The 26,035-nt window shown below is 41.6% G+C and overlaps 1 protein-coding gene across 5 annotated transcripts in view; it reads left to right on the forward strand.

Moving 5' to 3' along the window:
- The first annotated feature begins 263 nt into the window (after positions 1-263).
- MBOAT1 (membrane bound O-acyltransferase domain containing 1) overlaps positions 264-26,035 on the forward strand; it is a 56,564-nt gene continuing 30,792 nt past the window's right edge. For 4 of the 5 annotated variants that reach the window (XM_038127596.1, XM_038127598.1, XM_038127599.1 and 1 more), the window contains exons 1-3: positions 264-472; positions 23,266-23,411; positions 23,933-24,010. In XM_038127596.1, the coding sequence (XP_037983524.1) occupies positions 383-472; positions 23,266-23,411; positions 23,933-24,010 (314 nt within the window). In that variant the 5' untranslated portion in view covers positions 264-382. Of the gene's footprint in view, positions 473-4,581; positions 11,574-23,265; positions 23,412-23,932; positions 24,011-26,035 lie in introns of those variants that run through there. The other variant, XM_038127601.1, reaches the window with a different exon arrangement.

Consider the following 26,035-nt stretch of genomic DNA (forward strand, 5'->3'; position numbering starts at 1 on the left):
TCCCCTGCTTGGGGCAGCCGGAGGCTCTGACGATGCCGCTCAAGCACGTGCTTTTGGCAGGAACCCGGGGCCGGGAGACTCCGCTACGGCAGCGGCTGTCCGTGCGCACCCGGCCGCACCGAGCCCGCGCTGCCACCGCGCCGGGACACCGCGCCCGCGGGCGGCGGGAGGCGGCAGATGCGGCCCCGGGGATGGCGAGGGCTCCCCGCTCCCCGCCCCCGGAGCCCGCCCCGCTCCGCCCCGGCCGTCGGCGGCGGCCCCGCCCCACGGAGGGCCCCGGGGCGGGCGCGGCGCGGCGCGGAGCGGGCGCGGCGGCGGCGGGAGGTGCGCGCAGGTGGCGCCGGGGCCGTGCGGCGGCGGCGGCGGGAGGGGGGGATGAGGCATGGCCGAGCCGCCCGGAGCCCCGCACCGCACCACCGGCTCCACCCTGCTGCACCCGCTGAGCGCGCTGCTGGGCATCCCGCTGGACCAGGTGAGGCTGCGAGCCGCGCCGGCAGCGGCGGGCCCGGGCGGCATCCTCAGCGCGGGTCCCCGGCCGGCAGCGAGGGACGGCGGGTCCGTCGCTGTCACGCCGTGTTTGCTCCAGGGCCTCGGCAGCAGCGCGGAGAGCCCGCGGTAGGAGCGGGTTTGGGCGGGGGTCGGGCTGCTGTCACCGGGGAAGCGTTTCGTTTTTCCCGGCAATGCCTGGCGCTTCTCCTGCTCTCGCAAGAAGTCGCTGCTGGATGCTGCTGCATGCTGTCAGTCACGGTGCTGGGCTGACTGGGGCAGAGTTTGGAATGCTTCAGGAGCTCGGGTGCTGGTCCACCCCTGGGAACCGCGTGGGGAGATGCGGGATGCCCTGTAGGGAATCCTTACGTTCAGGCACTGCTTTCGTGGACTACAGCACTGTAGAAGGGAAGCTCAGAAGCCGCTTCCAGCCTAGTCTAAGTGCCTGATGGAATCGTGAAGTGCATATATGGAGATAGGCAGAACACACAGACACACAAGTGGTCTTCTGGGAGGGCAAGTTTGCATTAAATCCTTAACAGCATCATAGATTTTTGGCTGTGGTGGTGTTTCCTAATTGTTAATAGTCTCCTAGTTAACTTCATCCCTAACAGGCAGAAAAACGTTGCTCTCCCCTACCCCCTGCCTTTTATTGTCCCTCAAGCCTGCATGCACCTGCTGCCTTCCTGCATTCTTTCAGCGACAAGGAAGTTAAGTCTGGAAGTTTGTGCTGACCAGAAAAAGACTCCACCAAGCTACTAGGAAGCTGACCCTGCGCTCTAAGAAACCAGGGCAGCAGGGGTGTGCTTGGTAAAATATCAACAGAAGATTGAGATTTATTTGCTTTCTTCTGTTTGCAGAGTGAGTGGTGCTATGTGTCATTTTTTACTACTGTTTGTTTTTAAAGCTGAATAAGGAATATGTAATTTTGTAGATTAAACTCTTTCATCTATCCATGCTAGTTTCCCCTTTTTTGACAGAAAACAGGTTTTGATGCAAGGAGAGAGATATGTTGCTCAACACTAAAACAGTCAAACAATAAAGGCCTATAATTATCTGTGAGCCATTAGATTAGGAGAAGGCACTATGAATAGTGATAGCTTCTTTTTTGAGGTATTCCATGCCATGATTGATGAATACAGGAGCACCAAAGAAGCCAGAAATAGCAAACATTTACTGTTCCAGCTTGTTTGTGGTACCACAATGTACGTACAATGTTAGGCTGACTCAGTTCCCAAACAATGAAGTCTTGACAGACTGCAGTTTTTCTTTCTAAGCTTTCAAAACTTGCCCTTCCATTCAGCTGAGGTGTTGTCTGTGGAGAAGATTCTTCTCGTGCTCTTCTGGGCCTGAGGATGCTTCCCTGCATCTGGTTATGTGCTGTATTTGTCCCTGGGCTCTGGTCTCATGGGTTCTGGTGGTTGGCACTTCTGTGTTTGCTGGTTTGTGTCTCGAGCCCATAGCAGAAAGCAAGGGCCACATGCTCTGGGCTCAGCAGTGTGGCCAGGCTGTGTGAGTGTAGGCGTGGGTGCTGTCCCTGCCCATGACCTTGCTGCCTCAAGTGGCAAGGGGCAGTGATGGGCCAGGAGGAACCCCCCTTTTCTGGGGTTCATTACAGAACTACAGCATGGCTGCAATGAAATAGAACTTTCCTCACCTGAAAATCCCCCTGTTTAATTGTCCCTGTGAGATTATGCCATCAATACTTTTAAAAAATTTACCCCGCTCCTCCTGCCCCACTGCAGTATGCTGCACCATGCCAAGCATCAGGGACTTCTGCTGTCCTGGAACAGGATATACCCACATTGTGGGTATGCGTGGAAGCACTGTGCTACCACTGTTCCCTCAAATCACGAGTCTCAACTCTCACCTGCAGTGCTAAAGCCCTGAGAAGCAAAATAAAATCTTTTTTACATGACTCTTCTGCCAGGTGGATTGCTTCCCTTCCTCATAAGAATGAGAGAGTGTATTGCTGAGCTGAGGAGAAGTTCAGTCACTTGCTCCTCTGCACAGAATGGAGCTCTGCATATGAAAGACAACTTTGCCAGATCTGAATCCCATGTGGAGCAGGGGCTGGTTTTACAGGAGCCCCTTACTGCAGTGCTGACAGGCTCTCTGTGCCTTCTGTAGTGCCCAGGCTGCAGCAGGGGAGGTATCTCTGGTTTGCCACTCTGTGTCTGCATCGTTGTGCTTAGCCTGTTGGATGGTGACAGCCCCAACCTCCCTCTGCTCCATGCAGCTGGCAGTTCTCTGTGGCTGGCCCTGACCCTTCAAAAATGCCAGGATGTGCCTGGAGAGCAAGAGGTAAAGGTGGAGTTTAGACCCTCCAGGTCACTATGATATGGGAAAGCCATATGTCTCTGTGTTTAGTGAACAGAGGACTTGTCCCTTTTTTTATAGAGATGGTTTTCCATGAGAACTGTGCTATGAGAGAGATTTCACTCTGTGTAAAAGACCAGAAAAAAGTTGAGCTGAAGGTCTGAGGAATGAAGGTTGTAATCGTTATCCTTTCATGGCTGGGGCAGAAAAGCTGTGGTAATGGTACTTGGAAAATGTTTTGTCATCTCAGAAGCAGCTGTTGTGTCACTCAATATGGGAAGCATGGATGACTATGAAAATGTCGTTTTTCACAATAGTGGTTTTCGTAAAAAATTGCGACTTGGTTTTAAAAGCAGCCCAGAATCACAGAGGATGGAGCTCCTCTCTGTGCTGTGTACCTGGCAGACCACTCACATTTTGTTTAGGAGACAGTGCACTGCATGAGGATATAAAGGTGTTTTCTGCTTTAGATGCTAAAACAATCCTGATGTGTCAGCATGTATTTGCATGTCTCTTCAATGGATGATTGATCTTTGAATTTAGCATTGAAATATTATTTTTTAAGAAGTGCTATATGTGGTAACAAGATTAATGATCTTGAAAGAGGATGAAAAGACTCTCTGTGTTCAATTAATTCTCATATCTCAGGAAAGCAGACTTTGAAGTTTAGCTGACTTGTATTCTAAAAATACCTCTCTAGGTCAATGATATACCTTCAGCAGCATTTGCAAAAGAATTTTGGGGTGTTTTTTATTTCCATATCATGTATTCCCCAAATCGTTGATGCTGGAATGTAATCCCTCCTGTTTGCTTATACAATGACTTTTGGCAAAGTATACACTTTTTTGTTATACATGCCCAAAATCACCAATTTTGGGATATAGTCCTCTACCATAAATCAGTGAGATATGGGAAGTTAAGCATTAAACTTTTCATAGTGTAATTTATGTAAACAAAGCGTGTGCATGTAAAAATACTGTGAAGAAATAAATGTACTATTTCAAGCCATATTTAAAGTAAATTTAATGGCATTGTTTATTCATACGTAGTTTTACCATGCCTTCCTAAGCTCTAGGCACCTCTAGAAGTAAGGCTCAGAGGGTTAAGACACATGATTAAAAAGTTTCACTTCCCAAGGTTATTTTGTAGTACCCTTGATATGCCGGGCTATGTATTGCTTTAGAAGTAGCAACCCTAGTGCAAATGGTCAACTGCTGTACAACAAACCTTACATTTTAACAGGCCTTTTTACCCTGACCTATTGCCAGACAGTACCAAGGCTGTTAACTTTGAGGGAAGTAAGTTCAGAGGAAATTCCCTCAAAAAACTGTATGAGCATTTTCTCATGTTTTTATCAGAGGGCTTTTAATTTTGGTGTTTCCATTGATGAGGCCAGCCATGTTTCCCCAAAGAGGAAAAAAAATTCACTTGAACTTAATTTTGTCTGCTGGTGGGAATAAAAATTTTTCATTTTAATTCTTTCATTGTAGGTCATCTGCATATTTATATTTTGACAGCAGTTTAAATAAAAAAAACTAACTGTGGAGGGATTCTGGGACATGCCTCTGAATCTTGGGATAGTTGGAGTATTAAAAATGTCTTTCCACCATTCCTTAAGTTTGAAAAACTCTCTGCACAAAGCATGCTGATGATCTGGTTTAAAAAGGAGAAAGAAGAAAAAAGTATATGTATATTTTTTAACTTTTACAAAAATCAACATGTATTCTGATCCCAAAATCAGGAATGGTTTTGTTAACTTTTTTCCTTAATATTTTTCTTTTTTTTTTTTTTCTGTCTGACTTTAGTTTTACTTCTCTGCTTTCTGATTTAACTAGTCAGAAGATGTGTTAGTCCCAAGCCTCTTTGCCAGACTTTTCTTATCCAGTATTTGGGCAGTGTAAAGTCAAATAAAAAACTAACTTTCTAGAAACTTAACGGACTTTAGTCTGTGGAATTCGAGGATCCTTTAATGGTTGTCAATAGAGACATTAGAAAATGTAATGCTGAGGAAAGAAAGGTAATTTGTTACAGACCAAAGTGAGATAACTGAAGGTGGAAGTTCATTAAAGATTTAAGCGGGGTTAGTATCAGGTTTTTAACTGAAAAAAGCTGCTCTGGATCTCTGGCAACAACTGTCATGGTTGATACGAACTATGCTACATTTCAATTTCCTAATGTCATCATTTTCAATTGAAAATTCTACATTTCCATTTTGAATTGCAGCAGTATTTGTTACATCAGATCCCTCCCTGCCTAACACACTCAACTGCAAAAAAAAAAAAAAACCACCAAAAAAACCCCATGTAAATCTTAGTTATTTGAGAAACAATAAGAAAAAATGAAATTAGAATTCAACACACTTATAGAGATATATTACTTACATTGCCAAAACCAACTTTAATTTTGATATTTTCTGACTTCTGAGTACTTAGGTTTTATAAAACTGTTTTCCTTAAAATAAACCATTATCTTATTATTATAATGCCATGAACGAGAAGGCATGATGTAAAGAACAGAGGAAGAATCTTGCTGACCCTCATTTGGGTCCCCAGTTATACAAGAGCTTGTGAACAGGGCAGTTCATAGTGCATTTGCAGTAAATCCAGTCTCTTGTTTCAGTCACTTGTGCAAGGTCCAGGAGTCTGTATCCGCCTGGGACAGTCATGGGACAGAGGTATGATACCTTCTTCCAAAGTTTAATGCCGTCTCCAAAGCATTTTTTTTCTGTTCAGGTCAGCTATCACTAACAATTGCAATAAATACACGTTCTCCTCTGCTTTGGAAACATGTGCTGCCTTTTCCAACATGTTCTCACTGTGTTTGGCACTGTAGTCTTGAACCTTATGGCTGATGTCTTGATATTACGAGTGTAAATATTTCCACATCCCTCATGCCTTGAAAACAAAGCCTGTCCTATTAAGTTTTTAATTTGGCAAGGGACAAAAGTGCAACTGGAATCAGCTGCTTACAATTTTCCCCCTTTTAAGTACTTTCCTTCTCATCTGTCTTAAACAAGATCTGGAAAAATAAACGTTGAAGGGCTGCATAAAGCTCCCTGAAACCTTCTCTGCGCATTAATCACGCCAGCACTGATTTAGTGGTGCTCTGCAGCTATTTTGAGAAAATCTAAAGTAGTGATGAAGACTCTTGGGCTCCAGCCTAGGGGTCTAGGCACTGAGCACAGAACTGGCTCTGTGTTTTCGGGGGAGCCCCTGATGCTTAGGGATTTGCTGTGTGTTTGCCAGCCTGGCACGGCATTTAATACTCTGGCTGCTCCTTGGCTCCTGTTACAGTTCACAAGGATGGGCAGCGCTGGAGGCAGGCTTGCCAGACTGCAAAGTGCTGCTGCTAGTCCCTGGGCAGGGGAGGCTGCAGCACTGGGCTTGGCATTACTGCAGGAATCCAACCTTTTGTACTTGTCCAAAATCAAGGAACAGGTAACATTTTTAAAACGTGTCAATGGGCCATATTTTACTTTGGAATGAAAAAAAAAATCCCTCTCTATGTTACTTAGTAGTTACAGATAACCTTGAGGGTACCAAACTTAATCTCCTGGACACTTGGATAGTCTAGTGAGAATCATTAAGGAGATCTTAGAAACTCAGGCCTGCTCTTCAAAGTACAGCTTGATGCAAACATTTCTACAGTTAGTTCAGTAATAGTGGTGAGAGCGTTTATGTTAAAATATAGTTTGGACCAGGAGTGTGCTTTGGGAAGGAATCCCTTGACTGTCCCCACTGGGCACGCTTCAGACACCAAATGGCCCTGGAGCTTCTACACAGGGTTCCCGTCTGAGAACGTGAAGCCAGAGGGTGCTGCCCAGGGCCCTGCAGTGCCTCAGCTGGTGAGGGGCACACAGCCCTTGAGTCCAACTCCTCTGAACTGAGACCCTCCAGACCATGAGTCACATGAATGAAGCACCTCGCCCTCAGCTGCTTTGCTCTTCAGAGCCATTTTTGCTCCACCTCAGCCCTTGCAGAGATGGGCATAGTGGAATTCTCTGACCTTCATCTGGTGGTTCCTCCGGCGCACGGCACTGGTCAGGCTTGTTTGGTCACTCCTGAATAGGTGGAATCCAGCCCGTTCCGCACAGGCCTCAGCCAGGACAACGAGGCCCGCCTCTGCCAACAGAGGGAACGACCCGTGGAGAAAAACAGCGAAGGGAAACCCTTTGGGTGGTCCTTTCCCAGAGCAAGATTGCATCAGTCTCCCTTCTTATGACCTTGATCGGGAATGTTTATTTTCAACAGTCCTTTTTTTGCCCCGGCTTAAAGCATTTTAAACGGCTTTTGCAAAATCACAGGTGAGCACGTATGTGCAACCAAAAGCCCACATTCTGACATAAATGTTTTTTTTCAAAGTTTTTTGGATGGTGTCTACTTACAGTATGTTGCATCCTTAATGGAGTTGAGTGGAAATATTTTTTCTCTTGTGTTTTTGGCTTCCCTCATAATAAGAAAATTCCAGGCTTTAAAAAACCAATCTTAATAGTGTGAGGAGAAAACCCTCGTAAACATATTTTTGAATAAAATATGTTGAATCATTTACAAATTTCCTAAGAATTTGTTCTCAATCATTCCTCTAACTGTTAGTAAAATACCCAAATAGAAGACAACTTTTAAAACCAAAATCCAAAGTATTAACTAGACAGCTTTTCCAGCCAGGAATAATTTTTATTTTTTTCTTCAACAATGATACTCATTGTTCTGAAAACTTTTAATAAAGTTAATCAATCAGTCTGTAGCATGGGTGTTGCCATGCTATCTGGTCTGAGGCAAAACAAATACTAAACATCAGAACAATTCTTCATTTCCCTCTTTCTGGTTGCTTTGTCCTTGTAAGATTTGGTGGTTACCTGGTGACAAACTGGCTGGATAATGGGACTTTTGCCTGTGCCTTCATGTCACACCCTGCAATGTAGTGGGTGGGAAGCTGTCTCAAAGCATGTGAGCTGCCTACCTAGATGACTTAAGCAAAAAAGCAAATAAACCTGAGTGAATCTGGCTGCTAAATCCCAGATAAAGACCTGGCAGCCCTATGGAATAGCAAGTTTTAAATTTTTGATCAGTGAGAGATTATATTCTGTGGTCTTCAAGTTCAATGAGTGTGTCAGGTTGGGGACATCTGAGATGGAAAAGGGAGGCAAGAAAATACTCTTTTACATAATTTCTTTGGATTACATGCAGAATACTAGAAAAACTAAATAACAATTTCAGGCCAAGAAACAGACTTCAAATGCTGACTGTCACGAACTGGGTGAGTGTTTGCTGCTTCCACAGGCCCTGGTCTTGTGACAAAGCTCTAATTGGACTTCAGCAATTTCTTCATTTGTGGTTTCTTGTTCAAGTGCAATTTGGCCCTGGTATGCAGATAGGGCAGGAATGGGGAAGGCAAAATGACAAGGCAAAACCTAAAACAGTTGAGGACCCTCTGCTTTCAATATTTCTTGAATAACTCCTGTGCTCATATATTGGTTTTAAGTAAAAATTTTTATTTTTAAAGGACCATTGAGTAGAAAAGTTTTAATTTTTAACTCGTACATCTGGCTTAAATGACATTATATAATGGTAAAAGTAGGGGTTTTTTTCCTGTTACCAGTGTGAGGTAGTGTCAAAGAGAGTACAGCAGTGACTGTCTGTCTCATGCATCTCATCTCATCTTTGTATGCACACAAAAGGCAGGTTCAAATCCCTGACTCCTAGGGTTTGCACTAAGTATTTATACCCGCAAATTCCAGCTGATAGATCACTAATTTATCTGTTTTAGAGAGAGTTTTATAATTACTCTGTTCAGTCACAAGTGGAGTTTAAGTAGTCTGACATTTACACTTCTTATGTATCAGGGTTTCTCAGGATACTTTGCCAACTATGCTGTATTGAAGGTGGAAACAAAGTGTAGACAAATGGAGACAGTGACTGAGACATTAAAGTTCATTTTTAAAAATTACATTCAGTTTTTGATGGCAGCATTAGGCATCTACAGTGAGTTGTAGGCACTTTTAGGACCCACAGCTGTCTTTGCTTCAGTGTGTATGTTTGTGCTCATGCTAATTCTCTAGAGGCAAAAAATTGTGGTCTGTAGTTGCCACAGCAACAATAACACTGCACTCAGAATATGGGTGGGTTTTCCCTTCTCTGTACAAGTATGTTGAAAGTGTAGGCATATTGCTGTGAGACACTGTGAAATATGATAGACTCTTGGGAGAGAAAACACTTGCTTGTTTTCTGTTCAAAGAATATAATTCTAATTTTGTGTTACCTTTATTGCCACTTCTCTGATAGAGTGTTATTTCCCAATTTACAAACCTAACATTGCAGAGAGAAATATGGGCTCAGCAGTTTGGAAAAAGAAAGTTTCAGAGGTATTCTGCTGATGCTAATCAGTAAATAAGATGAGGATTAGAACAAAGAATGCTCAGGGCAGACTGGCATAACTATATTTCTGTTCCGTTGTGGTCAGTTTTGTCAATGAAAAGATGATTGCAGCTGTTCTTTGCCATGAACCAGGATGAAAACTGGAACTGGATAAAAGAGAAAAAAATACAGGGTAAGCTTATTTTCTTAAACCTGTGAAAGCAAAGTGAAGGAATGGAGAGGTTTGCTTTAGAAATGTGACTTTTAAGAGGGATCATGGTGTAAGTGTTTGTGAGCAGCATGAAAGAAATCGATCTAGGCCTTAGAGTAATAGAATATGGTGAAGGATCATTTAGCTTCAACCCTTATGCCAGGGAACTTCCACTAGGCCATGTTACTTAAAGCCCCAGGTGGCCTTGAACACCTCCAGGGATGGGGAGTTCACAACCTTTCTGGTCAAGTGAAGAAGGGACTTATTCCTTTCTGTCTCCCAGTGTTTCTTCACATTCAGAGAAACATATGATAGGCTGCAGATTCAACAGTAATTAAAGTTAGGGTGTTTGTCATGTAGTCCAGACCTGGCTGTGAAACCCTTTCAACAGGAGGCTGTGAAGGCCAAGAACTTGGCCAGAGCCAGAGTTTGGATGTTTATATGACAGACATGTGTTTCTAGGGTAAACGTAGCTTAAAAGAAAAACCTTTTGGAAGTACCTGTTCTTTTGCTGGCTCCTTTCAGGTCTTGTTACCTCTGCAGGCACTGGTTTCTGTCAGCCCTGCCTCTGGTGTTGCTGATGCCTTTAGGATCCCAAATCACTGCTGACAGTCCAAAGCATGGCTACTTCCATTATGGGTGGGTGGCTCTGCTAGAGTCATCATCCCCTCCCAGACCTTGACTCATGCTTGATTTATTATTTGAGTGTCTTCACATGGTGATAATATAGCAGGAAGCACCAGATCTCTGTAGGGAAGATTAGCCAACACCCAGGAGAGGTCACTTCTCTCACATCCCACTTTCAGGCAGCCCCAGCTGCAGCTGTCCTTCTGTTTATTAGTTTATATAAAAAGTAACTGGCTCCTTATATGATTTGAAATGTATTCCCCTGTTGGGTTATCCTCTTACTTTTCTGTTCTGATTTTTAACTGCTGGGGGATTTTTGTCCATATGGTGAGCACTTCCCCTCTGTTCAGTTCATGCTGCATATCTTTAATGCTGTATTTGATAGTTTCGTGATCTGCATATATTCTTTGAATAGATTATGCCAGCAGGTGTCTGGTGAAGTCTGCCTTCATCCTTTGATAGGGTTCTGACATCCTGATCTGTAGTCTATTATCTATCTGTTTATCAGTCATACATTTTTATGTGCACCATTACCTCAGTTGCCTAGGAGTCTCAGTCTCTTGTTTATTTTTTTGCCTAGATAGCGTTAAGTTAGTGTTTAAATGATTGTCAGGAGAAAATAGATTCTGTATCTGCCTTCTCTCTTTCCTTTTCCTGTGGCACTTCAGTTTTTGAGCATAGTCACTAATAAGGATGATGTACCTGCCCAGTTTTAGAAGACCCTAAATGGCAAGTGTGCCTCTTTGCTGTGTCTAGGATCATGCTTTTGCAATGGCTTGGAGAAATTCTGTCTACGAGACGTTGGCCTCATTTATTTGCTGACAGGTCGAACTAGTGGCTCGTGGCCTGGAAAAGCCTCAGGCGGTCTTTGGGGACCCAGGTCGGTGGTCAGCTCCTAAGTCTCCTCCCCCTCGTCCCATATAAACTCCGTGCTGCTCATTGCTCGGGTGCCTCCCAGCATCAGAGAAACTGAAACACTCCCCAAATCTGAATCTGCACCTTAATGCTACAGCAACAGTGGGAAGAATACCATGTGTGTTTTGAGATAGTGAAGTTTGCTAAAAATCAGACCTGAAATGCTTTCTCAAAGTGCCTCTGAGATATCCAGATGTTAGTGGTATAAAACCTTGCGATAGAGAGGTGGAAATACATTTTGTAAGCCAGCCGGGCAGATCATGCAATGTCCTAGTTCTTTCAAAGCATGGTTTTTAAGGCTTTATGTGTAAAGCGCTTGCTTGAAAGGGAAATTATAATTGTTTATGCAACTTAAAGGATTGTTGAATTTCTTTTCCCTGGCTATGTTCAAATTCTTACAGTATTTTGAGAAGAATTCACTTGGAGTTTTTGGAATTTTGTTGTTGTACTTTGTTTCTTGGATAATAAGTTGCCTGTCACTGCACAGTAGGATCATCACTGCAATAATTTTAAAATGTAAGGTCATTCTTCTCTTTTTTTCCTAACTGTTGAAGAGGAAAAAGTGAGACTTATTCACGTTGCCTAAGAAAAGCAAGTTAAGTTTCTGCTATTGCTGACTCATAAGCATGGTAAGAATACAAAAATACCATGATTAAGCAAAGGTGAGTGAGTTTTTTCCTCCTCATATCGCAGTTATCTTTGGAAAATATCAGTGTTATAAACCAAAGTTCTGCTGCACTGCATGCAAATAGAACTGCAGAGCTCCAGTGGGGGGATATGTAAAGAAGGCTTTAATGAGGCAAGGAAATTAAATCTTTTTTCCTCAAATATAGTATAGTGCAAATAAAATTAATTTATAGCAAAAGTCAAATCTCTCTTTTTTTTTTTTTTGTTTGTTTGCATTTCTTTATTCACCAACTGACGCTTGTTCATGCTGTGTGTTTTCCAGTTAGTTTTTGTTTTGATTTGGTTGCTAAGTTTGAAAACTAGGAAATGTGGGCTTTTTTAGTTTTTGTTATTTGTTTGTTTAATTTGAGGGGGCAACCCCTCAAATTCCTTCAGAGCATGACTTTTTTGAAAGGTACTGATGATTTCCAAATATGTTAGTTTAGTGGTGGTTGAGATGTTTGACTTGTGCCAAGTCCTGAGCACTTGTCATCTCCAAGTAACTTGTTTTCAATAGTGTCTGAAGCTGAGTGCCTAAAATTAGACATGCTCCAAAGTTCAGCATTCAGAGATATTTGCTGTAGATGTAAGGTGCTTGTAACAGGCAAAACTAAACAGCTGGGGCTATGTTCTTGTCTTTTTGCATGGTTCACGATCCAAAATAAATGACCGTGGAGCAAGTATGCTGCAAATTCTGAGCAGAAATAAGGAAGGAGAAAAAAAGCCACAACAGGATATTGTCACTGTGCACATTTTGTTGGTGTCTTCTCTTCCTGCCACGGTTCTGAAGGGATTAAAAATAAGTCTGCAGCCCACATAAATGAAGGTTAGATAAACATGTCATATATTGAAAAACACAGGGCAATAATTTTACTTTTAAACTGTAGAACAATAGGAAGGACCAGTGTTTTGTGGTTGTGAAAGTGGATGTCTGCAGCTGGCAGTTAACAGAGGTTTGCAGATTCTACATGGTCACTGTAATAGCAAAGGAATTAAATGAAGATAATTGTGTTTGAATTAGGAAAACAAAAAGCAGCACATACACAGTTCTTTGGAAATAGGCTAAAAATGAAGAAAATAGCTATCTAGAAAATCTGCTGGCCAGCAGAATCAAGTGCCTTGGGGGAAATATGTGACTTGGGAAGCTGCTGGAAAATATAAAGTTTTCATTGCTTTTGGAAGCAAAATTGTGAGTTTTACTATCTCTAATGTTTGCAAATATAATTGTCTAAATATAAAATGATTTTCCCAATTAAATGGTTCTGACTAAGGTTTACTGCCAAAAAATGTGGCTGTGCATATATTTTCTGCCCTTGTGCCATGTTTCTTTTTTTCCCCATGTGAAAAACCTCTCTAATGTGCATCTTGTTGAGCTGACTGAAAATTAATTCTAAAGAAAAAAAAATTCTCTGCAAGTTCACTGCACATTTTCCCTGGCCCTTACTGCTGGCTTCCCAAAGTTTTGTGTGTTCTCTTCTGCCTGTAACAGGTAGCTGGGAATACTTTCTGTACCTCTTTCACTAAATACTGTTGACTGCATTACTGGAGAGGGTATGGTCTCCCTTTATTTTGCTAGGTTGGAGCATAAGACAGCAGCATAGGTCTTCACCTTTCCATGTTGATGTACCCCAATATTATGTTTCTGTGCTTGTCTGAAGCATTTGCTTTATTCTTCGCTCCCTCTGCAAGTGCTGTTCCTGTGTATTTCTGAGACAGAAAACTGCTTAGGCGAGGAAGAGGACAGGAAGAGGTGAGGTTTGTAGCACCTGCTTGGGGAAGCAGGAAACCAAATGTGTTTGACTACACCCATTGTGTGGGGGGAGCATTGTTACCCTAAAACTCTTCATAGCTACATATCTAGCAGTAGATATGCTAATTTGCTTTTCTCCTGACTGGCACCTTTTTTTTTTTTTTTGTTGTTGGTTTTAGGTTTTGTTTTGTTTTGTTTTATCCCAGTTCTGTTTCAGGCACTTGAAATTAGTGTAGAATACCAGCTTCTGGAATACGATACCTTTTTATGGTGTCTTTAAGTATTAAACCAAAAATTGAAGCACGAGAAGCTATCGGTCATTTTTGAAAACTTCATTTCTTACAACTAAATGGAATCCGGTTTCACAATCCAGGGATTTCTTTTTGCTTCTGGTAAAATTAGTGTGTGTAGTATAAATACTGTTTATAAATAGTCTGCACTGTACATTTCTGCATCTAAACTTACTCATCTAGAGTACTTTTACAGTATAAGTACCTGTTTTAGAGTTATGCTTCAGAATTTGATAAACTGCAACTTGGAATTGCCTTTTTTCCTCGTTAAAATGAAAAGAAATTTAGATGGACAAGCTCTGCTATCAAGATGAATATAAGGACAGATAAAATCTATCCTTTTCTCTAGCAAAGTCCATGCATAAACTTTTTAAGCACATCCTAATATGCTAATTTTTACAGCACCCTTGTTTTAAGTTACTATGAACATGACTGGGTATTTAAATACAGGATGTTCCAGATTTTCTGTGTTTAAGGGCCTAATAAAGGGTTACATAATACCATTGCAATGTCTGAAAAGTTTAGCCTTTGATCAAGCCACTAATTCCAAGGATAATGTGCTTAAATTTAGCACAGTGCTGACAGTTTCTACAGTGGGGAAAAAAACCAACTTTCTTTTGGCATAGAATAGCCTGTCAAGTTGGCACTTTTTCCCCCTTACTGATATTTGTTTCTTTCTGTTGGGTGCACTTACTGGGATATCACTGGGATAATGAGAACAAAACTGCTCTGTTTGTATTGGTTTATTTTTTTAAAGATCACTGACATTTTTCTATAGAAAAGAAACTGAAAATAGAATTGCACAGACATTGCAGCAGCAAGAATGGGGCAAGTTATTTTAGATGTGCCAGTTCCCATTCTACTGATGGATTGCACTTTAAGCCTACTATTTTATTTTTAAATTGATGAATATGTGCAGGCTCAAGGCTTTCATCTGGCCTGAAAGTTAAGTGAGTTTCTGAAGTGGGACTTTACAAACACTGCTATAAGGATCCTGCCATCCCTGCATTCAGGCAAGCCCCGTTGGTATTTGGGGAAGATACTTTACATTGAAGTCACAGAAGGGTGGTTGGGTAGACAAATATTTGTTTGTATTCCTTCTTTGTGTTTTGAATAAATTAACTGTGTACTTATCAGTTACACAGACAAAATGAAAAGGTGCTTGGCTTACTGTGTTTTGTTCTAATTTTTAAATTTTTTTAAAAAAAATTTAATTTAAAAAACGAAATCTTTAAATGTAGTGGGAGAAAAATCAGGTCTGTGTCGATGCTGTTCTTAAAGTTATTTGGTTCTGAAGTTATACTGCTTCTTAGAAGTTATTTACTCAAAAATGCAGATGTAGAAACTGGACTGAAATCTCAGGATCAGTGCTCGAGGCTGGTGAGCTCGAGCTGAATCATTTCTAATGAGACCTGTCTTGGTCCTGCTTCCTTTTTGGTGCTGTAGTGTCCATCCATTGTCTGTGGTGGATGAAGGGACACAGTGCTGTGGATTGGGAGCTCAGCAGTGCTCTTGAGAGGTGGTGTGGAAATACCTGTTTGGGATTTGGGGCACTCATCACATCTGAAAAGACTAGCTGGGGTCAGTATCTCTTACCCAAGAATTCCTTTGTGAAAAAAGGTGGGGAAGTGGTGTAGTTAATGATTATGGAAGCCAAGGATCCAAGCTCCAGATAGATGGCTGAGCCCTGCAGGTGGCTTAGAAAGAGAGGGGGAAAGCAGTGCTGTGGTGCTCCCACCCTGGGAACTTCTTAGAGTTCTAGGGACTTTCAGAGAAGGCTTTGCAGCTACTCGAGTGTCTGCTTTGTTGTATCTTATTCTCCTGGAGTAGTTGTCTTCCTTGTTTCTGTTAGTTTTCTCTTAAGCATCTCTCTCCTACTTAACATATATTTAAATGAGCATACCTGACAGAAGAGCTGGAGTGGTGGAGTAATGTGGTGATAGAGGGTTTATGGTACAAGATGCCATCTTTCCTAACAAAAGTACTTGATCCAAGTGACCCTTTTGTGAAGAAGCAAGGCTGGTAGTTGTGGTATTGGGTTTTTTTGCTTGCTAATTTTGTTGGGATTTTTTTTTTGGTGTGCCAAACTTCTTGTTTGGATAACAACACTTCAGTCCTCTTTTCCTTCTCTTATTAAAATACCCTTTATATTCTGACCTCCTAGCTGTAGTTCTGCTTTTAGACATGTCTGACACATAATACTGTGAAATACTCCACCTGCACAGAAGTATGTAAAATTATTCTTTTAAAGTTTTTGGACTTACAGGTGCTGTAATTAGTGTGCTGAGCAGTCTGAAGAAGTGAGACAGATCTTCTAATAACCTAGAGGTGTTCTGGTTTAAAAGAACCACCACAATGACTTAAGGTTCCAGATTGTTTGATTTTCCTGCTGTTCCTATTACAGGTAGGAATTAGTGCTGACTATCTTAGATACAAGGGAATTTCGTCATTTGGCATCACTTGCTGAGAGAGCAGTAATTAATGAGGTACAGGTAGTGGCAGAACATTACTGCAAATAAATGATCATTGTTTAAACATCTGCTCAACATACAGAGTCATTACAGCTCAATGTGAGAGCTGTTGACAGCGAGCTAAAGCTGTTTTTGGATCAGGTCCACATATTAAATTTATCAAAGGTAAGTGTATGGGAGTGTGACTTAGCATTATGATGTAGATTTGACTTCTCAAGCTTACTTTTGACTTAAATGTTTTTCTTTTAAAATTTTTGATGACTCAGGGTTTAATCTATAACTGTATTTTGTGTCCTGCTAGTGATTATTCTGCTAGTGGTTTCATAGAGGTAATCCAGAAAGAACATCTGTTTCAAGTTTACAGTCTAAATCATGGAAGAATATTTGACCCTGTAAGTAGGGAAACAGAATTTACCCAGGAAAACAGCACAACAAGCCAAAATACTGTCAGTTTTGTATATTCTACTTCACCAACTCCATTTTCTGCATGCAACTGCACAAAAACCGCCAAGGCTATGACAACTTAGCCCTGCTTCTGAAGAGGACAATAATCTTAAATTAGTCATGCATGTACGCTTTTCTCTGTCTGTCTCTCCCATGACAGAAATTCTATTTTCAAGCCTTTGCTTCTGCCCCCTCAAAATCTTCCATAGGACTCCTACAACACGAAGCCAGAGAAATAAGTTGTTTCTGTATAGTACTGGAGATGTGACATGTCAGCAGTGGAAGCAGTATTTCCCCAATGTAGGTTAATTTTTCTCCTCTCTGATCCATGCTGATTGCAGTCCACAGTGCCTGGCTACGAACAGAAAATACAGCATCCTGCAAATGACAGTCAGTTCTGCTTCCTTTACAAATAAATGCCTCTTTGTGCTGGCTGTCAGTGCACTGAGTTCTGTGCAAAGCAATAACACTGTGGGCAATAAGGGGAACTGCATGGACCATGTTACATAAATCCTTTGCCTTCATGGAAGCCTAGGTCAGAATTCTAGCAGTGGGAAACTTGACATGGTTTCTATGGCATTGCCCTCCTTTTTGGAGGTGCTTGTCCCCTCCCTGTGTAGAGCTGAATGATCTCTGCAGAGGATATTTGTCCTTATAGTTCATAAAAATAGTCTGGAAGATCAAAATATTTTGAGAAATTTCAGTAAGTATCAGATATCTTTGAGAACTGATTAAAGACTATTCCATCTCTCATTCTTAACACGCCCCTTCTAAATATCACACTTTTGATGTTATGAAATACTGTAATAACAGCAGGTCTGTTTTTCAACATCAAAGTAGAAATGTCTCCAGCAAAATGAACTTAAATGTGTTGTTTTCCAGGTGTCTTTGGTTATATGTGCAAAATAGTCTTTTAAACATGGAAAACAAATTATTGCATTTCTGTAGTTCTTGCTTTATTCTTTGGAAGAAAGGCATCACCCTGGAAGATGGGGCTGATCTCTGGCAGAGTGGAATGCTTTATTATGGCATTCCCTTTCCAAAATACTACCCAAGCACTGTTGTACTCCACAGACAGTGGTTTGACTGGAGTTGCTATTGCTGGCAGTAGTTTCTGTTAGCAAGGTTCTTTATGCTTTTCCAGATACTGAAAAGATCTGTTTGGTTGTCTGTGGTAAGTCTGTGAATAGAGGAGAAAGCCTAATTTACCAGATAAAAAACTTGTAGCAATCTCTTAAAGTGGTGTTCAGAGCTCATTAGTACATGGCAACAGAGTATCTTGACCACGAGATGTAACTTCATCTTTATACTGAACCACCATGAGAGACCTCTGCTTTTACACTTCTGTTCAGCAAATGAAATGCAGAATTTAAACCTTTATTCTCTCATTTGGCTGGTAAGTCCAAGGCCTGGAATAAATTAGAGGTATCTTCTGCCATATCTATAACCTGACTGCATCATCTGCTGCATATTGAAGTGGATGTGGACCTGGATGCTGGCTGGGAATATTCTGACAGCCTGGCTGTGCTCAAACACACTTGTACCTCTCTCTGTGAATGTGTGTGGATGTGCAGCTTGTCTGGTTTTTATCCACAGATTCTGTGCTCCCTGTCATCCACAAGGGGCAAGTTAGTAGTGTGACTGCTAGCTTGTAGTGATTGTCAGAGTCACAGCATTAATAGGAATTTTGCTTACAGAGGATGGTCTGGTTTGGGCAATTGGACTTAATTGGCATTTGGAATTTGGAGAGAACTGTGTGGTCAATTTTGTTATACCCTTCTAGATTTTTGGAAAGTGAGATCAAATTTTCTGCAAGCCTAAGGGAGGAAAAATGTAGTAGAGGAAAAAGAAAGTATTTTTGTGGTCAAAACAGAATGCAGGATATTTCCTTCTGATACTGAACTGTAAAGAAAAGGTTAAAAGCACTAAAATAAGAGGCTATGTGTTTGTACTTAACCATCTCTTCCTAGGGTGTGATCTAGTAACTCTCAACTGTGTATTGCCACTTTTTTGAACAGGGAGATTTGCAGATGCAAGGCTTACGGGGTGAGCAGAACTGAAACTCCTGAAGTGGGTTATCAGTAGCCTACCTTCAAATACAAGAAGCAGTGACCAAGATTCTTTGTAATGATTTGGTTTAAAGGTGTATAGTCAAGTTTTGTCTCCTCTCATATTTCCTGTTTCCCATCTCAAGAATTTCTAGCTAGGAAAGGCACTTTCTCTTTTCGCCTTTTAAGATTTTTGAGGGATTTTTTTTCAGTAATTTTTCAGTGTACCAAGCAGCACTTTACCTCTCTCTTTGGAAATCCTCTATGGCTCCATGGCTTTCCTGTTAGAGGGATTTGACAAGTTACTTCTTTTGTTTGAGTTTTTTTTTTTCCTCCCCAGCCTTCACCATGGAGTCAGTTTGCCCCCAGCACAAAAAGTGATAATTGTTCCTATTCAGTGTTATTGACATCAGGCTCATGTCCTGCAAAGGGTGAAATTTTTAGATGCACCTATTTAACTCTAGGTATTTGGAACCTTTATTTTGTGATTTTCCAACTGGCGTTTGCCCTTAGAAGTGCCCACTTCCAAATGGTTAATTGGATCAAATTAAATACTGAGTGAAAAATTGTATGGATTTCCTCTGAGAGTGGTTGAGGAGATGCCTTTTCTGTGTAAAAGGCCCTGCCTGTTGATGGAGATGACAGAAAAGGTGGTTCCAAATCCCTAGGAGTTAGTGTTTCCCCTTCACACAGTACCAGTCCAATGTTTGCCAAGTTTCATCCTGTTAAAAATGGGAGAAGATACAAAGGCTCAAGACAGATGGAACTGACCTTTTATGTACTTTGAGGGATTGGATTACAGCATAATCCAATTGGGGGATCTTGAAACCACTGTGTTTGACTATTCTTGCATCAACATCATGGGTGCTTGGTGGGTTGGTTTGACCTGATTGCTAACTTTGTGTAAAACTCAGATTTGCTATCTAAACATCACTGCTGAGTTATTGCTACTACAGAATTTGAAAGAATACAGAGAGGAACTACAGTTTTGTTTTTTTTTTCCTTCATTGTTCATACCTGCTCTGGATCTATCAAGCCTTTTAAAGTTGAGACTAATAAAGAATTAAAGGATTAATTAAGCAGACAACAATAACGATCGACTTGGTTGCGCTGGAGCTGGTCCAAATTTTCTCTCTCTCCAAAAGTGTGGATATCTTGTTTCTGTATTGCAAGGCTGTCTCCAGCTGGCTGTGACTCAGACACAAGTGTTCCAGATGTCGTTGCAGATACTGTGATGAGACTGCCTTTCTGTCTTCCAGTGTTTAATCATGGAAAATGAAAGGAAGATACTGTCTTCTTTTGGCAGCATATTATGTGCTCTGGTTCCTAATTTTATTACATCTTACTCTCTAGAGCATGGAAGAAAGTGACTGTAAAAAGCAAAGATGTTTCCTTTTTTCTAGCAATGTTGAAACCAGATGTGCAAAATTTTGGTGGCAACACCAAAGATATGTGGCTAGCTAAAAACATGTGTCAAATGACTTGCAATGCTGTGGAAGGTTAATTGGCATATAATTTTTATTTCCGTGTTGTTTTTGCCTGGACACCATTCATCAGTGTTCAGAAGCCCTGAATTTTCTGTTTATAAAGTGTTTTTAGCAACAGTGGAAATAACCAAAAGGGAATAGTATGAATCCTTTTCTCTTTGGAAAGGGAAAAGAAGGAAAGTGTGACTTAGTTCACTTGTGATGGAGCACAACATTTGTTAAATTCTTAGGGATCTGTTTACTCGGATGCCTCAAGTATGTAGAACGAAGAATAAAACTAATGTCAAATAGAACGCAGTAAAGTCACTGTCAGATGAACTGTCAGCCTTTGTGTGCATGCATGTGAACACTGCATGTGTTTCAAATGGTACATAGAAATAACTAAATAGAGGAGGTTATATGAAAAGCTGTTGCATCCCTCTATTCCCTTGTGTAGTGTTGGTGAACTATGAATAGCACACTCTGAAGGTACATGTCTATAAGTAACCTGAACAGAAAGAGAAATAATAATTGTTTTCATTCTTCCTCTCTAAGTTTCCCAGGCCTGAAGCTTGGGATAATTCTCTTCAACTGAACTGAGAATCTCCACAGTGTAGAACAGAGCAAGTCTGGTCTATTGCCAGATTATTGCTTGCTGAGTGCATTGGGTCTGTGATGTTTGGCTGCAGTGCAGAAACAACCTTTATAAACCAAATCTCATTGAAACATAAGGGTGATGTTTTGACCTAGTATGAGGCTTTGCTCCGATCCTTGCAAAAAGAGCATGATCCTTGCAAAAGGAGCATGGAGTCTTGGTTAATTGTCTCGATTAATTTGCACAACAAAATGAAGGTGTGACAGTGGCATGGTTGGTAGCACAGATAACACATACTCAAAGGCCAAGGCTAGCAAGAGCACGTGTTCGTGAGGTTGCTGAGCTGTCCTTCGCTGGATGTTTGCTTGTGATGAAGTCGCTGCCACTTTTTTGCTGCTGCTGCCACTGTCATTCCCTGCCTTAGCTGTTCAAACAGTGTTACAAGTGTGTCTGCTCTGGGATCTTGCACTTTCCTTATGCTGTGTGTGTGAACCTCTGAGATCCCAGCATCCTTAACATCTCAAACTGTGCTTACAAGAGCTGGATGAAAGTAAAAAACAAATGCCTGCTTATCGTGATGGCTTTTCCTGGTGTAAAGTTTCCGAGTGGCGCTGCACAGAGGAGGGTATTGTCTTTCAAACAATCAGACACATCAGTTTCTGTGAGTCTTTGCACTTTCCTTCTTTGTGCCAGATCAGAGAAGCTCTGCATGCCAGAGAATTGAGCTGCACTGGATGTGCCAGTGTGACCCTAAGTTGGAGCAGGATGGGGAGGATTAAGGTTCACTGAATTGTCACTGATGAGTGGGCACCCATCAGTCTTGGGAACTTGCTTGGAAAGGATGCAATCAGAGCAGCCCTGTAGGGGCTTCAGCGGTTTCTGCTGCGCCTCTGTCTGTGGAAAGGTGAAGCAAGGTGTTAGCATTTTGAATGTAACTCCGTGGTAACAGACAAGTTCAGGATTTCTACTACAGCATCTGGGTTTTGTGAGACCAGTGCAATTTTGTTCTTTGGTTCTATTTGTTCTATAGAACTCACACTAAACATGAGAATTACTTGCTTTGGTTATAATTCTGTGATAGTATTTATTATAAATGCTGGTTGCTTGCATGAGCAAGAAATAAATTGATGTTGTCTCTGCTCCAAACAACTAGAATTCAGCATACCTAAATATTTAAATTATTGCATTATTCTATTGCATGACTGCCTGCATCACTGAAATAAAGCAACTGCACCATTGAAGCCAACAAACCTTTAATGGAAGCATTTTCATGAACAGCTAACACCATTTTGGATGTAGTCCACCAGAATAAAAGCACTTTGGGGCTATAGTATCTTGTTAAACACATTGTAAATGTTTTTGACAAGAAGCCTGGCACAATCCAACCAGTCCTGGACAGCCAGCATGTCAGAGCATTTCCGAGTGAGATGTATTATCCTGTCCTGGACTGATAGCTTTGGATAATCCTCTAATCCAAGTGATTGCTTAAATGTTGCAGCCTGCTTAGTTTTGCTTGGTCTGGGATGACTTGCTGCTGGAGAGCTCAGGGTGAATTAAAAAAACCCCAAAAGATTAAAAAGAGAAAAAAAAAACCCACCCAAAACAGGACTGTGACACTGTGACTGAATAAATAAATTTACCTCCAGCTGTCCAGGGTCCAGGCTGGACTCAGGGATGTTGTATCCCAGTGGTGTATTTGCTCTGTTAGAGACAGCTCCTGGCTCTGTTTTGACTCTGACTTTGATCTGTTTTTCCTCTGATTTCTGGGATTTTTGCTGAGGCTGTCAAAGAAAAGGTGACTTGAAGAAGGCAGCGTGATATCAGTTTTGCTCTGGATGACACTGAAGCTTTTGCTTGTCCTCGTGTCTGACAAGAGTAGCCTCTATTCCTGTACTGTTTGCCCTTTGCATGTTTTGTGCTCCCACTGCCATCACTACTTCCTTGCAGCGAGGCCAGACTGATTTTCACATGCAGTAACCAAAGAACATTTGAGAAGCATATTCCTGTAGGTGTCTGCTTGATGGTAGAGCAAAGTTTTCTTTGCACTCAAACCACAACAAATGGGGAGTTGGCAGGTCTGTGTGGATGATGCTGTGGAGTGGAGGAATTCAGATAGGGCAGCTGCCCTGTTCTCACTGCTAGTGAGCAGTGTCACATGAGGATTGTTGATTTTGCCCTTGTGTTGGGGTGGGGGAGAGTCAGGTACTGGGGTAATGTTTCAGAGTCCCAGACTGCTTCCTGGCCCCTGCCTCTTGCCAAGAGGGCTGAGAAGGGGAGTGATGTGCCCTGCACCTGGGCCCGGCTGGCAGCAGAGCAGAGGCTTCCTCCGAGGAGAGAGAGAGAACCACCAAAGCCCCAGCTCTACCCTGGGGTAGCTGGAGCCTGACCTTCCTCATCTGCTTCTGCTTCAGGCTGTGTGCCTGTTCAATCCCTTCTGTCACTGGCCAAGAAAAGTTACCACATGAGTTCACAAGTGAGAATGCTGAGAAGGGAAATATTCATAGCTCACAATTTCTACCCCTTTTCTTACCTCTGCTCTTAATTGTTCTGAGAACAGAGAGAATCCTCCCCCTCCTCCTCCTCCAAGAATCAAACCAGTTTTTTGTTTTGCTTGTCTTTTACAGATCAATTTTGTAGCCTGTCAACTGTTTGCACTTTTGGCTGCATTTTGGTTTCGTATTTACTTGAGTCCCAGTCATGCCAGCTCTGCTGTTCGCCACGCATTTGCCACCCTCTTTGGAATATACTTTGCTGTCTTCTGCTTTGGGTGGTGAGTATTTAGTCACCATTTAGACAAGACTTGAGTAAAAATAATTTTAAACTTCCTATCAGCTCTTTTGGATTACATCTTTTTAATCTGAAGGCTCTTATGCTACCTTAAAAAAATATCCTAACCAACATAACCATTCCAAACCCTCAAAGTAAAGTGACTCATAAAAGTATTTTTAAGTGAGGTATTTAATTTGATTTGTGATGTTTGTTCTGGAAGTTAAGGCCACACCAGTCTGCTGTGAAGATACCTCTTCTGGAAAAGATGTATCCAACTTGAAAGTGCACTTTGAGCCAGGCTACTCTTTCAGTTAAACGTATGGCTAATATCTTTTTAATAAGTATCAGTCTGTGTTGGATAGACAGGCTATAAAGATGTCCTGTGGTAATCCATGTTTACTGGTACCGTGATATAACATCACATTGATGTCATTTGCATGGAAAAATATTCTCTTGCTCTGAACTGTCAGCACTTCCAGGTAAAATAGAAATTATCTAAATACTCACTTTGTTATCTTCAAGGTATTCCATTCATCTTTTTGTCCTGGTGATGATGAACTATGGCATTATGAATATGGCGAGTATTCCCAACATTCACAGGTGAGCTGATGTGGCTGCAAGTCTACAGCTGCCCCTCTGATAATTTCTCTGCTTTGAGGGAGAATCATAAGGAGTTTTTAGAACTACCTTTTCTTCTTTCCTTCCCTTCTTTCCCAGTTACTTGCAGGAGCTTTGTTCATGGAGTTACAGAAGCAGCTGTAATCTCAATTTGTGGTTTTTTGGGTTGATGTATTGCATTTTCCTATGAAATTTCTGGCCTCAAAATTTGACTTTTGCCGGCATAATAATTTATGGAAAAACCTTTGATTTCTTAAACATAATGAAGTCATGTTCTCCTTGGTCTTGTATTCTTCCAGATTGCATTTGATAATCCTTTTTAATATGTTTTCCCCATTGCTGTTTGGCCTTTAGGTATTTTCCACTTATTCTTGAGTTAGGCTGTTCAAATAAGGTCACTGAGGCAGCTTAGCTTAGTGATCCACAAAATGAGGTCTTGCTTTTGGTACTGGGCTTTGTGAAAAAGTAGAAAATACCAGAACTGTTATTGCTTAAAGTAGAAGCTTATGGTTTGGGTATGTGACAGGTGTTTTCTGTCTCTGCACTGTCTGGCTGTCTCTGTAGCTGCTGTTGAATGCTCAGAATCCACATAAATCTGGGCTGGGGAATGGAAACCCTTTCTTCACTTGCCTTCAAGCCCAGGGCTGTCTGAGAATCTGATGTTCAGATAATCCTCTCACCTTCCTTTTTTTCCTGAAGAGACCCCTCTCTTACATCTGAATGGGAACCCTACTTATGATTTTTAAATATTATTTAGAAATGTGAACTGTAAAAACCAATCCTGTCTACAGCAGTTACTAGCAGTTTGCACCAGCAAGATAGGGGATTAACGAGGTATTTTTTCTACCCTCTCAAAGAGCACAAAGCCCAGAAGTCTAGAGATAATTAATAATGTCATAAAAAAGAAAGGTAATTTGACAATGTTTGTTAAAGAAATGTCATCCAGAGACCAAAATAAAAAGGTGTTACAAGTTTGTATTATGGTTTCCTGGTCATTGTTCCTGCCTGTCACTTGAGGGAAATCCAGGAGTTAGTGGCTGTAGATCAGAAGAACCAAGTCTACAAAAGAATCATCCACTAGTTATTTACATCTTCCCAGACAAGTTGGGGTGGTGATAAGGAAAAGGACACAGCTTCAGTGGGAAACCCCCTCACTCTTCCTCTTTAGCCAATTAGCCACAGTGGCTAATAGAAAAATAGCTTTATACTGAAACACAAATCAAGCCAGTTCACATAATGTCACCCACTGCTGCAAGACAGTCAAGTGTTGATGTGAGTCATTGTGAAATGTCCATCCAACATGCTGAAAGACTTCAGGGGTTCTGAGGGAGGATTGGGGTTAGGACTTTTCTATTGTATTCTGCTAGCCACAGCAGTGTGACTCAAAGTGCGTCCCCATTGTTAATTTTGGCAAAGTAACAATGTATTCAAACCAGTTGAGAGTAAGCTTGAACAAGGCCACTTTAAGGTCTCAACCTGTTCGTACAGGAGAACAGATCCCTCAGAGTGGGCCTTCAGGACTTGTCTCTTTATTGCCCCAGAAACACACAGTGGAAGAGAACAAATTTAATGAACTGCATAATTTAACCTTCATACTCTTTTCCCTGGTTATTTTTTGCTAGTTTGCTCTCTGGTGAAGCTGCTAGCCTTCAAGGCTTATAAATGGACGAATTAATCCAGCATCAGAAATGCTCCCAGCTGCAGCAGCAGTTCAGTGTATCTCTCCCTGCTTGCCCCGTTTCAATCTATGTGCTTTACACCTCAGCATGGGGGCTTATTTTAGATCCTTCATCCTGTCTCTTGCTGTTACATGTCTGACTTGCCTTTGGATGGATGCTTGCCATTCTCCGTTGATGAGAGGGGAACCCAAGGACCTTGCTGAGGCAGGACTGGATGCCTGACCCAGATAAAATATGATAAATTCTACTGTGAATCTCCTGAAGAATCTGTCATGTCCCTTCAGTCTGCCTTTCATCCAGCTCTTTGCTGTGGGCCACACGACCTGCA

Source organism: Motacilla alba, chromosome 2 (assembly GCF_015832195.1).
Source record: "Motacilla alba alba isolate MOTALB_02 chromosome 2, Motacilla_alba_V1.0_pri, whole genome shotgun sequence".
Taxonomy (NCBI): domain Eukaryota; kingdom Metazoa; phylum Chordata; class Aves; order Passeriformes; family Motacillidae; genus Motacilla; species Motacilla alba.